The 12,035-nt window shown below is 36.8% G+C and overlaps 1 protein-coding gene across 1 annotated transcript; it reads left to right on the top strand.

The window, feature by feature from the left end:
• Positions 1–796: 796 nt before the first annotated feature.
• LOC139718225 (lactadherin-like) lies at positions 797–11,800 on the top strand. The gene is made up of 9 exons (XM_071629704.1): positions 797–809; positions 2,384–2,569; positions 3,587–3,691; positions 3,997–4,326; positions 4,710–5,032; positions 6,218–6,365; positions 7,600–7,820; positions 11,196–11,345; positions 11,657–11,800. Exons 1-9 carry the CDS (start codon positions 797–799, stop codon positions 11,798–11,800), a joined length of 1,620 nt encoding a protein of 539 aa, XP_071485805.1.
• The last annotated feature ends 235 nt before the right edge of the window (positions 11,801–12,035 follow it).

Genomic DNA, 12,035 nt, shown 5'->3' with positions numbered 1-12,035 from the left:
TCCTGGTTAATATCTGTTGGTCTACTTCTGTACGTTAAGTCTCACGCTGGCTTCAGGGTCGGCCATGTGCCTTAGGCCACGGTGATGTTTGCTATTCTGAAGGTTCGTTAATCCGAAGGTGAAATAGAGCTCGTTATTCTGACGTTTCGTTACTTCGAAACACACAATTTCCCTACCTTATCTAGCTGTTCGTTTATCCGAAGAGGAAATGCGATTCGCTAATCCGAACGTTGATTGTGGCGTTATTCCGAAGGTGGCTTTTTCCAAAAATGAAATAGATTTCATTATTTCGTTAATCCGAAAATGAAAGCAACCTTATACCGTTTTCGGATTAACAAATCTTGGGAATTACGAGCTTTTTTTTTTCGTTTTTCGGATCTAGGAACCTTCAGAATAACGAAATTTATATCATTTTCGGATTAACGAACTTTGGACATGAGGAACACCATCGGAATAACGAGCTGTAACCGTAGGCTAGCTAAAGCTATAGGCTGCTGAGGGTCATGCAGAACACTATACACTTTAATCTTCACCCACTAGTCCTGCAAGTAGAGGTATAGTCTTGTGTGTGTGTGCGTGTGTGTGTGTGTGTGTGCAGGAAACCTTCCAGGTAAAGACTGGTGATATATACATTGTGGCAAAGAACATTAAAGAGACAGCTACAATAATATTTAGTTGACGACATACCATTGATAGGGAGCACCGGAAAGTATTGTCATCATTGATAAATACTTGAATATATCGTCAGGTCAGGTGAGCGCTAAACGTATAGTCGTTCTCTAGTCTCAGAATGAAAATGGAGCTCCATGGTATGAATCGACATAATTTGCGGATTGTGAAAAAATTTCCCTTAGACTCAAATTGCTTTTGATTCCGTTTGATGATGACACCGCCGATTATGTTGTCCTTGGTGTTACGTTCTTGAAAGTCTACTTTCCTGAATATCCTATGTTAAAGAGAGTTTGATCGTATTCTAGTATCATTCTTTAATAGCTCTCGGATTTAATCATGTTGCCTCGCGAGATCAAACTTGCGATATCGTACGGGAAAGTGAACCTAGAGAAACAAAAATGTAGCACTCAGATTCGCAAACACTAACAGCTAACAAAAGATTCGGCATGTACTATGATCTTATGCCCTGGATGAATAGTGCACCAATTTAAAATACGAATAAATAAATATATAAATACAAATACGGTACAGTGAGTTGGCTCAGTCGGTAGCGCGTCTAATAAAATGGAGGTCCCGTGTATGAGAGAGTCACAGCTCATGCACGTAAAAGATCCCGCTTCATTCATTCATCGCAAAGAGCAGGGTGTTTAACCCGGTGAAGTGGTCCCACCCCACATCCAACTGGACCCCATGGAAGACCACCTTAGTGTAGCTGAATATGGGATATCCAGCCATCTTCACAGATGGAAAATGAACAACAAATACAAGCAAAGAAAGAGAAAGAATGAAAGAGAAAAGAGAGAGAAAGAATGACAGACTGATACACAGAAGAAAATATGTCTCGGCATGAGCAAGCACATCTATTGACATGAAATGGGCTCACGACTTCAACGCTTCTTTTTTTCTGCTTTCGTATTGTAGGATATAACTTTGCTGCAAATTTCTTTCAAGCGTGAGAGGAGTGATATTACTTCATAGAAAAGGAGATTTTAGATGACGTGATGATACCTTACGGGTCATCTTGATACAGAGTATTTGTCCTGGAGCGGATATTCATGAAGAAATTATAAGATTATGAAACAACACTGATTCTATTCTTGTGATTTCTCACAGCTGCATCTTCATTTTTTTTTCCTCAGTGGTCTGGCTTATTACTACTACTAGTAAATCCGTACTTCAATATGAATTACCTACATCAACTGGAAATATTGCAGTGCTTATCGCTATAATCGATAGGTCTGGAAATATGGGATCCCGTGGAGTTTAATCTTATTTCTATTTCATCCATGGTATCATCCTACATTTGTTTGTCGAAATTCAAAATTTATTCTCAGACTCTCAATGTCAATCGTGCAAACAACTAGTTTATGAGCTCAATAGCAGCTTGGATTGTTGACTCAAACATTCAGCAGTGGCTGCTGTAATTAGAAAAAAAATCACAGATTAAATGGACTTTCGCTGCAAATAATTACTGGTAAATCTTGTTCATAATTCCTGTGAGATGGTGAAAGCCTTCGATACGACTCTTTGTGACACGTTATTAGATGATACTAATCAGGACTGGTGCTTGTAGAACGTTGTTTGTCATGGTTTAAAGCTAAACAAAAGACAGTTTGGTAATGACCTTTATATTTTCTATGGATTAATTTTAATTGCCTTTATGGTATTTTGAAAGTGGTGAAAATATCTTTCTTATATTACTTTTTGACAGCACCATACGATCCGGAAGTCTGCCCCCAGTTCACTCAAGCCTCATGTCCTTCAGTGCTGTCTGATGATGGTGTGGTTATTCAGTACATACCTAAACCCGTAAAGTCAGACGCTTACACGTTACCACAGCTGCCGCCAGGAGTAAAACTCCCTGAAAATCTGAAAAGATACATCTGCACAAAACCAGGTGCGTCCATCTCAAATGGAATAGCAGTGGCGGATCCAGGGAGGACCGAAACTGGCGCACGCCCCCTTTATTTTTTGTTGAAACAAAATAAATAAAAAGAAAAAAAATTAATTTGGTAAACGTGCCCCCTCTTTACGGAATTCCTGGATCCACCCCTGAATAGATATAACATAAGAGAACTCTAAGAGTCTGAAATAACGCCTGATTTTCTGGTTTGGTACAATCTTGATTGCCAGACTGTTATATTTGCATTTGTATCCCCAACTATAGTCAAATTACGTTATGAGCAATATGAAGTTGTAATTATACGTCTGCTTATACTTTTTTATTCCAGAAGTTGCTATCTTTGAAATGACATAAACATAGGCATATACAACACACACACACACACACACACACACACACACACACACACTATACAGTATGTCCAAAAAAAAATTACAACGGGACCCCCCGCAATGATATCTTTAAAAATTAGTGAATCAATCTAAATACAAATTCAGGGTATGAAACTATAGCTCATTGCCCACATCTTACAGAAAACCCCATTCGATTTGATGCAATATTTTTAAAGATATCATTGCGTAGGGCCCCGTTGTAATTTTTTGGGGACATACGGTATATATATATATATATATATATATATATATATATAGGCATATATATATATATATATATATATATAATGTATGCAGAACGTATAAATGAATCTAAAACCTCAGGTTTTAGTTTTTCTCAACAAACAACCTTATGATATCACGACAAACTGGTTGAGGTGAATGCTCACACAGCAGACAGGGGTTTTATTAATGTTATCACTATCAATGAAAGAAGACGAAAATGCATTTTGATTCCTCTAATCAATCGTTGTTGATAAAGTGAAATAACAGAAACATTAAAAAGATCCCCAAGACAATCCAGTATACATGAAGTTTTAAGGAGCCCTTGCAAATCAAAGGAATAACGTCATGTTAACTCATTTTATCCGCTCCACTCGCTTATCTCTTGTGCAAACAGCTTGTCTGTCTGACCCGTGTCTTCACCAGTCACCGTGTACGGAAACCGATGATGGTTTCAATTGCACGTGTCCCGATGGTTGGCAAGGCGCACGGTGTGAAAAAGGTGGGAAACATAATTTATGTTCAATGCAGGGTATCTTTGTATTTGTTACAGTTATCTTCTTGTTGCCTTTCCTTTTTCAAAATTACGTTAAATGAGGTAGATTTCATTGATAGAACAATTTTACTAGTATGAGTTTTGTTTTAAGTCATCCTAAAAGTGTGTTGCAAAGATTGTATTCTACGCTTCATTACTTTATTGTTGTCATGACTGTGTTCATTCGCATCGGTAACCGACATGGTTGGTGATGTTGCTTTTGTCTTTATTTGTTTGTTAAGTTACTACTTTATCTTGATCATCCATTTTAGCGGCTTTCATCGAAACTGTCAGAATCCTTGGAGGAAACAGCAGCGAAGGGAGAATCGCCTTTGCCCCTCGTTTCAATCCAGGCACATTTAGATTTATACATCACAATGGGTGGACAGCAAATGCATCTCGTCTGGTCTGCCAGTACCTCGGATTCCAGGGAGCTTACGGAGCCGTTAATGGGAACTTCTATGGCGAGTCGCTTCAGGATTCGTACACCAAAGTGGGTGTGGTCAGCTGCCCAACGAATGCCACCAATATCACTGACTGTTGGATGGACGAAGAGACAGATGATGGCGTAGATGCCACTATTGGTATCGTGTGTTGTTCAGGTGAGATAGTTCACCACCTGTATTATAATGTCAGCGTGTACGTATCCAGCTGGGAATCCAGAGGGGGCGCACCGGGCGTTCGCCCCCTTTAATTTTGTAAAGGCTATAAAGAAAATAAGTTCCAAAAACATATATAAATAAATGTAATTGTATATGTACACACACCAACACACACACACATACAAAAACATAGATTTGTATAAAAGAATTATATGATGCAATATATATATGGTTGTGTGAGTGTATGCGTGTGTATGTGCGTGTGTGTACATATACAATTATATTTATTTATATATGTTTTTGGAACTTATATTCTTTGATGAACTTGATTAACTGCACGCAATGTCACAATTTTATTTGCTCCTGTCTAATTTTCCCCTTAGCGAGTCCCAGCATGTCTCCAGGAAGTCCTCTTGGTCTCGAAAGTGGCGCCATTCCGGACTCCAGCATCACCGCTTCATCCTCCTACAGAGAAGGCCTTAGCCCCCTAAACGGTCGTCTCAACGCACCTGACGCGTGGAGTACCAGCGTCCTAGACACAAATCAGTGGTTACAGATTCAGCTAGATTCGAACTACCTCGTGTCGGGTATCATCACACAGGGAAGGGCTTCATTAGACCAGTATGTGACGTCATATAAAGTGTCGTCCAGCGTAGACAACGTAGATTGGACGGAATATATGGATCCTTTTACAGGCAGCGTCAAGGTGAGTTTTAGGTTCAACCATGCAGCGTGTTCATGGAAGGTAGGAATGTGATACATAATAGAATGTAAATATAACCAGAGGCTCAATGTGTCAAGACGAATATTATCACGAAGAGAGAAACTTTTTTTTTAGTAAAAAAGAAAGAAAAAAAATCCAGGAGCATGTAAATTCATATCTCATGTAGATCATTATTGTCCTGTTATACCATTGCCCTGAAAAAAATATATGATGAAATGTTCTACCTACATCGTAGTCAGTGGCTATTCTAATATACCACAGGTATCAGGAACCAATGTTAGGATTATCGATTTACCCTGAAAATTTTCACCAAACAGAAGCTTTTGTTTTCAGTGCTTTAAATAGAAGTAATAATGAAAATTATAAATCTACATTGCGCAGTTTCTATAATGCATATCCATGTACTCAAATGCGCGTAACAATATTCAAACTGGGGGGGGGGGGGGGAGAGAATGTGATTATAACGTGTTATATTTTGTGATAACATAAATTAAATCATAGCTAATTGAAAAAAATCTAAATTATTTATGTTACCACAAAAATGTGTTACAACCAATATGGCCATGAAAATTTTTTCCTGGAACAGAAGAAGAGTACAACTGCGAGGGGTTTTGTGTTCTAATGGAATAATCTTACAATGCAAAGCAAGCACATCTCATAGTTACAAAGTTTATTTGTTGCCACTTCCTCAATGGAACAATGTCAAGTACTGGTATAAAGTTTAATGGATATTCTGATAATCACAATATTTTTTAAACACTAGGAAAACCTCAACCATTCTATAGGATGGTGTGGAGAAACTGCTAGACAAATTTTTCATTCGTCGCTTTTAATTAACGATTAAATTCACGATAAAGGCACATTATTGCATGTGCCTCCCCCCCCCCCCCCAAAAAAAAGGAATCAAAGTAAATAGTTTTGAAACCAAATTTATTGTAATACAGTGTACCTGTCGAAAATGGGAAGTTATCACAACTGTGAGATGATCAAAATTATGTTTCTGAGTGTATCGTTATTTACATTAGTGTGAACAGCTAATTCAATTTTTATGAGTTTGCCTCAATGTATGCAGTCGACAGAAGAACATCTTAGATAACACAGTACTTATACGTTGGCGTATTTAGTTTGTTTTAACTAGTGGCCTCCATAATATTCTTGCTTTCGAAGGTATTCCAGGCTAATTATGATAGGACGAGTCAAGTGAGACACTACTTCAGGAGAGCCATGACAGCGCGATATATTCGACTCCATCCAAGTACTTATTTCGGTCACATGAGTCTCAGACTGGAGCTGATTGGCTATGGACCTTTGCAAGGTAATATGGGTAGATATTCTTGCTTTTAAGACACACGCACACACATACACACAAAGTAGGATATATCTGTATATGTATGTATGTATGTATGTGCATGTATGATATATAATTATGCTTATATATACCAGGGCTCGACACTAACGGTGGCCCGGTGGCCCGGGGCCACCAAAAATGAAAGTCGGGCCACCAAATTTCAAAAAAGGGCAAATTTTTTGAAAAGTATGTCAATAAATTCGTAACTTTTTGCGCCGGAAACTAGCAGTTGAATTTGTTTAAATGATGGATGAAAAGGACTGAATGAGTGCCTGAGAGTGAGTGTTGCAAGTTTGTTGAAGTTTATTTATGAGTAGATATGTCCACCTTCTAATTCTTACTATCATAAAACTTAAATATTTGACTCATTAAAAAAAAAGAACTTTTAATGTTTTTTATTGTTTTTTCGGGACACCAAATTTTTCTCTCGGGCCACCAAAAATTTGAAATTTAGGATTTTGGTGGCCCCATCGGGCCACCAAACAAAAAAGTTAGTGTCGAGCCACGTATATACTGCTAGGACTGTGCATATGGATTAAAAAAAACACTTCTTCGAGTTTGGCAGTCCCATATATGATTTGCCTGTGCATATGCAGTGAAATCCGTCCTTTTCATACTAAATGTACTGAGAAGGTACAAACACATGTATTAAGTGGTATTAATTCATGACATAACTACATAATGTAAATATCCTGAAAGGTACGAGAGATGATTCGCGTATATAGGGCGTAATCTCATTTGTATAGAAAATGGAGGTAAACAGAAAGAGATAGCCGGGGACACACGCACACACACACACACACACACACACATTATACACATTATCTATTGCACTTGGAAAGAATCATGCAGCAATTGCCTTATTTGAGGAGAGAGGATTTAAAAATACAGTTGACTCCATCTTCATTTTTTTGCACAGCATTTCTATACTGCGGAACACGCAAGATAGCTCACACACATCCATATTCACATATGTATAGATGTGCTTGTCAAAGTGAGTATCTGTGTGTCGGTCTATAATAATATTTATTATGTGGTATGTGTGTATGTGTGTGTGTGCATTCTAAACTGAAAGCGTAATGTTCAATTTTGTATAGGCCATTCGCACAATAAAGATATAATACTGTCGGTGTTTGAAACACATATTTTGTTGCAGTGATAAACAAGCATTATTTTGTCACAATGGTTTTTAATATATTAGCCGACATTGATCACGAAAGCGAGCTCTGTCCACTCAATCGAGGTGTCCCTCTTGGGGTCGAAGATGGCCGCATTCCCGATTCCAGCATGTCGTCATCGTCCTCGTATGCCAACGATAACTATCACCGGGCGTGGTTTGCCAGGCTAGACCAACAGCCTAATTCGGGAGGCTCCTCCGCAGCCTGGACACCACATGTTAATGATCAAGACAGGTGGTTGAAAGTAAGGATTGGTTCATTCCCATACTCTTTACGAGAAATGAAAATGGGTTCTCTTTCGTGCATAGGGTTTATATGACTCTCCTACTACCGTTGCCTATCATGTTTGTTTGAAAAGATTTTATTTTCTGCATTTCATATTTTCTTTCAGAATACAAAAATAACAAAGGCAGGTTCAATTACACAAATACAATTCTGAAAATTATTGACATATTACATAGTAAGTCATATTTTGTATATAAAGACAAATGAAACGTTAAATAACATACAAAATGTTTATATGGCCAATAATGACTTGATTCACAGTACAATATATAATATATACATATAATGCAGAGGGCCGCCGTTATAAGCCGTGCTTGAACAGACGGACAGCCAGAGTTAAATTACCATTTTTTATTGTAGTACTTGAACACTAATACGGATGGGCCATGTTAAAATGCGTGTAAATCCAGTTTTATACAATTACTTGGTAAACAGGAGTGGTGCCTGTGAGTGCGTGTGCAGGTGATGAAGCGCGAAAGTGTTGATGGTCAGCACTTCTAAGAAAATGATTGAATATGTTATAATATGGGCGAAGGGTCAAGCAGCAAAGTAAAAGAAAGGGAAAAGGGGGTGGACCAAAATATTGCCTTGTTGTTGAGTATAAGAGGTACATGTTTAATGATTACTGTACCGTATGATATTGTGCCAAGAAATATTTCTTTGTATTTGCCTTAAAGGAATAGAGAGATGTGCACTGTTTTATGTGGAGAGGGAGTGAATTCCAAATATCAGGCCCGTTATGCCGAATTGATTTTTGAGCTAATAGGAGTTTAGGGTTATTCAAATGGAAATCATTACGATGGCGCGTGGGGTAAGCATGGACATCCCTGTTAAGGGAAAATGCGTTGTGGAAGAGTGGGAGTAGATTTTGCGTGTATTTGAACATAAATATTGCTGTTTGAAATTTGTGTATATCGTCAACTTTAAGAACTTTTAGTCTAAGGAATAATGGATCAGTATGTTCTAAATAATGTGAGTTAGTACATATTCTTATTGCCTTTTTCTGTAAAAGAAAAATAACATTTACTTTGGTTTTATTACAGTTTCCCCAGACAACATTACAATAATTAATATACGGTAAGATTAATGCATTGTATAACATAGTGAGTACTTTTTCCGTTACAAAATATTTTAATCTCCGAAGTATTCCAATGACTTTAGATATTAATGTGGTTATATTATCAATGTGGTTATTCCAATTTAAATTGGAGTCAAGGGTTACCCCTAAGAACTTGGTTGATTTTTTTCCAATAATGGGCATACCATCAATAATAATGTTATTAGGCATTATCGGTTGCAAATGTGAAGTATTGAAGTTTATGAAACACGTTTTATCTATATTTAGTGATAATTTATTGCATTTAAACCATGTAGAAATTTTTACAAGCTCAGAATTAAGTATATCCACTAGTGTGTTTAAACAGTTGTGAGAGTAGAAGACACTGGTATCGTCCGCGAATAATACATAGGTGAGAAGGGTTGAGGAATTTATAATATCGTTAATATATATAAGAAAAAGTAGAGGTCCTAAAATGGATCCCTGTGGTACACCGCAAGTAATATATGACTTAAACGAGGTACTTGAATGAAATGCTACGTATTGCTGACGTTGGGATAAATAATCTCGGAACCAGGAAAGAACTATTCCTCTTATGCCATAATTATGTAGCTTTTTTAATAAAATTCCATGGTCTATTGTATCAAAGGCCTTGCTCAGGTCCATAAAAACTCCTATCACGTGCTGTTTGTTCGCAATAGAATCGATAATTTTGTCACAAGTTTGAATGATTGCAAAATCTGTAGAAAAACCTTTTCGAAAACCAAATTGGTTAGGATTTAAAATGTGGTTATCAACTAGAAACTTATACAAACGTTCATGTGCGATCTTTTCAAGGATTTTGGAAATGACGGGCAATAATGAAATTGGACGATAATTCTTTATTTGGGACGCATCATCTTTTTTGTGAATAGGGATTACTTTCGCAATCTTTAAAGAATTTGGGAAGATCCCAGTAGATAATGATAAGTTACAGATATGTACTATGGGGGTTACTAAAAAATATATTATTTGTTTTAGTAAGTGCATACTTAATCCATCGTGGCCACATGATCTACTCGACTTAAAAGATCGAACAATATTCAGTATTTCATTTTCATTCGTGGGAGTAAAAAATAAAGAATTATTATTACTTTCAGGAAGGTAATCTGTAAAATTTCCAGCGTTTGGAAGTATTGTTGAGGCGAGATTGGGGCCTATGTTGGTAAAGAACTTATTAAAACAATTTGCAATGATTTCAGGGTCGTTAACATCTTGGTCATTTTCGGAAATAACGGTCGGGAGTTCTTTCTTTTTATTCTTAATAAGGTCATTGATAGTTCGCCACAGTTTGGTTTTACTGTCCTTATTTGATTCTAATATGTCTGAATAATATCGCTTTCGAGATGCCCGGATTAATGTGGTTAATGTATTTCGATATGTTCTGTATTTTGCTTTGTTCTGTGGTGTTGGTTTACGTAAGGACATTTTATATAAGCGATTACGGGTGAGTATAGAACGCATTAGCCCTTTGGTAATCCATGGTTGTTTTATTTTTGCGCGATTGTTCTTATTAACTAAGGGAATACGATTATTATAATAATAAAGAAATTTATGCAAAAACATTTCGTAAGATAGATTCGCGTCATTGACCGAAGTCACATCTTGCCATTGTTCGCGTGATAAATCAGATATTAATGAATTAATATTTTCGTGAGATTCTTTTCTTCGCGTTCTATAGCATTTTTGTTTTGGTTGAACGTTTCCAATCTGCTCGTGAATGGTAAATATGGGAAGATGATCAGATATATCTGAATAAAGTATGCCATTAGTATAATTTTTATCAATAATATTAGAGAAAATGTTGTCGATTAAAGTCTCAGTTGACGTGGTGTTACAGATTCTCGTAGGCTTATTAATGTGAGGATAAAGACTACTTAATGATAATGTGTTATGAAATCTAGAAGAATTATGGTTTGTCGTACTTAGTAAATCAATATTGTAATCCCCCATTAAAAACAAACTTTTACACGGGACTGACGGCTTATCTTATGTTTATATGTATATATTTATATATACAACATAAAATGCATCAGTATATATATATATATATATATATATATATCATGATTTCAACGTTATGCAAATTTGAAATTTGAATCAATGAAAAATCCTTTCGATATCATGGAAAAGGGGTCTGGTAAAGAACGAGACGTACTTTTAGTCAATACCAAAGTCGATCCTTTCTCATCATTGAGAGTGTATTTTATGTTGTTGTTACAAATTATGGTATTGTAGATTGATCTCGGGGCAGTGTTCATGGTCACAGGTGTTGTTACCCAAGGCAGAACAAATGCTGACCAATGGGCGACGTCTATGCGCATCTCCACTTCCCTTAATGATACCGACTGGGCTTTTGCAATCGACCCGTTATCCGACGACCCCAAGGTAAATTTCATGTTTTTGACTTGCACATTAATTGATGCTCGTTGCTGTTTTACACCTACCATGCGTGAATTACGTAAAAGATGATTAATTATTATGATACGACGAGTTTTTTTTTTCAGTTTTCTTTTTCCATCATTTAATTCAATTTTAATTCATTAATGATTCACATGCAAGCCTTTACTGAAGTGAAAATACGTTTCATAGCTGACTTTGTAAAACATGTACCATTATGATTTCTTCAAACACCGATGACAACGATTTTTAGGTATCAAATGTCTTTTTGTGTGTGATATTCATATCATCCCATTTAGGTGTACCCAGCTAATTATGACAGAGATACTCAAGTGACGTCGTTACTGCCTAACCCAGTGAGGGCGCGTTACGTCAGGTTCCACCCAGTCACGTTCATGAATCATGCATCAATGAGGGTTGAAATTCTTGGCCACGTTATTTGAGGGCTTCTTAGATATCATTCACGTAATTACTTGTGTTTAATTTAGTCGTTTGAATTGTTTCGTTCGTTTTGTTTCGTTTGTTTCTCAAACTAAATAGACCGATAGATGTAATCACTTTTAATCTAGTAACAGCGTTGGCAAAAACAAAATGATAAACGAATCATTGACTTAGCCACCGTGGCTGTACACATTTTTACCAGAGTTGGAATAACTTTGCTCTCCGGGGGAATGTGGA

Source organism: Diadema antillarum, unplaced genomic scaffold (genome assembly GCF_040938485.1).
Source record: "Diadema antillarum isolate AM-2024a unplaced genomic scaffold, OU_Dant_1.0 scf00000091, whole genome shotgun sequence".
Taxonomy (NCBI): Eukaryota; Metazoa; Echinodermata; class Echinoidea; order Diadematoida; family Diadematidae; genus Diadema; species Diadema antillarum.
Note: the sequence above shows the minus strand (reverse complement) of the source record. Positions and strands in the feature narration are given on the sequence as shown.

Coding starts and splice junctions, on each gene's coding strand:
- LOC139718225 (XM_071629704.1), top strand. Junction 5,033..6,217: donor CTTTTACAGGCAGCGTCAAG/GTGAGTTTTAGG, acceptor TTGCTTTCGAAG/GTATTCCAGGCTAATTATGA. Junction 11,346..11,656: donor CGTTATCCGACGACCCCAAG/GTAAATTTCATG, acceptor CATCCCATTTAG/GTGTACCCAGCTAATTATGA.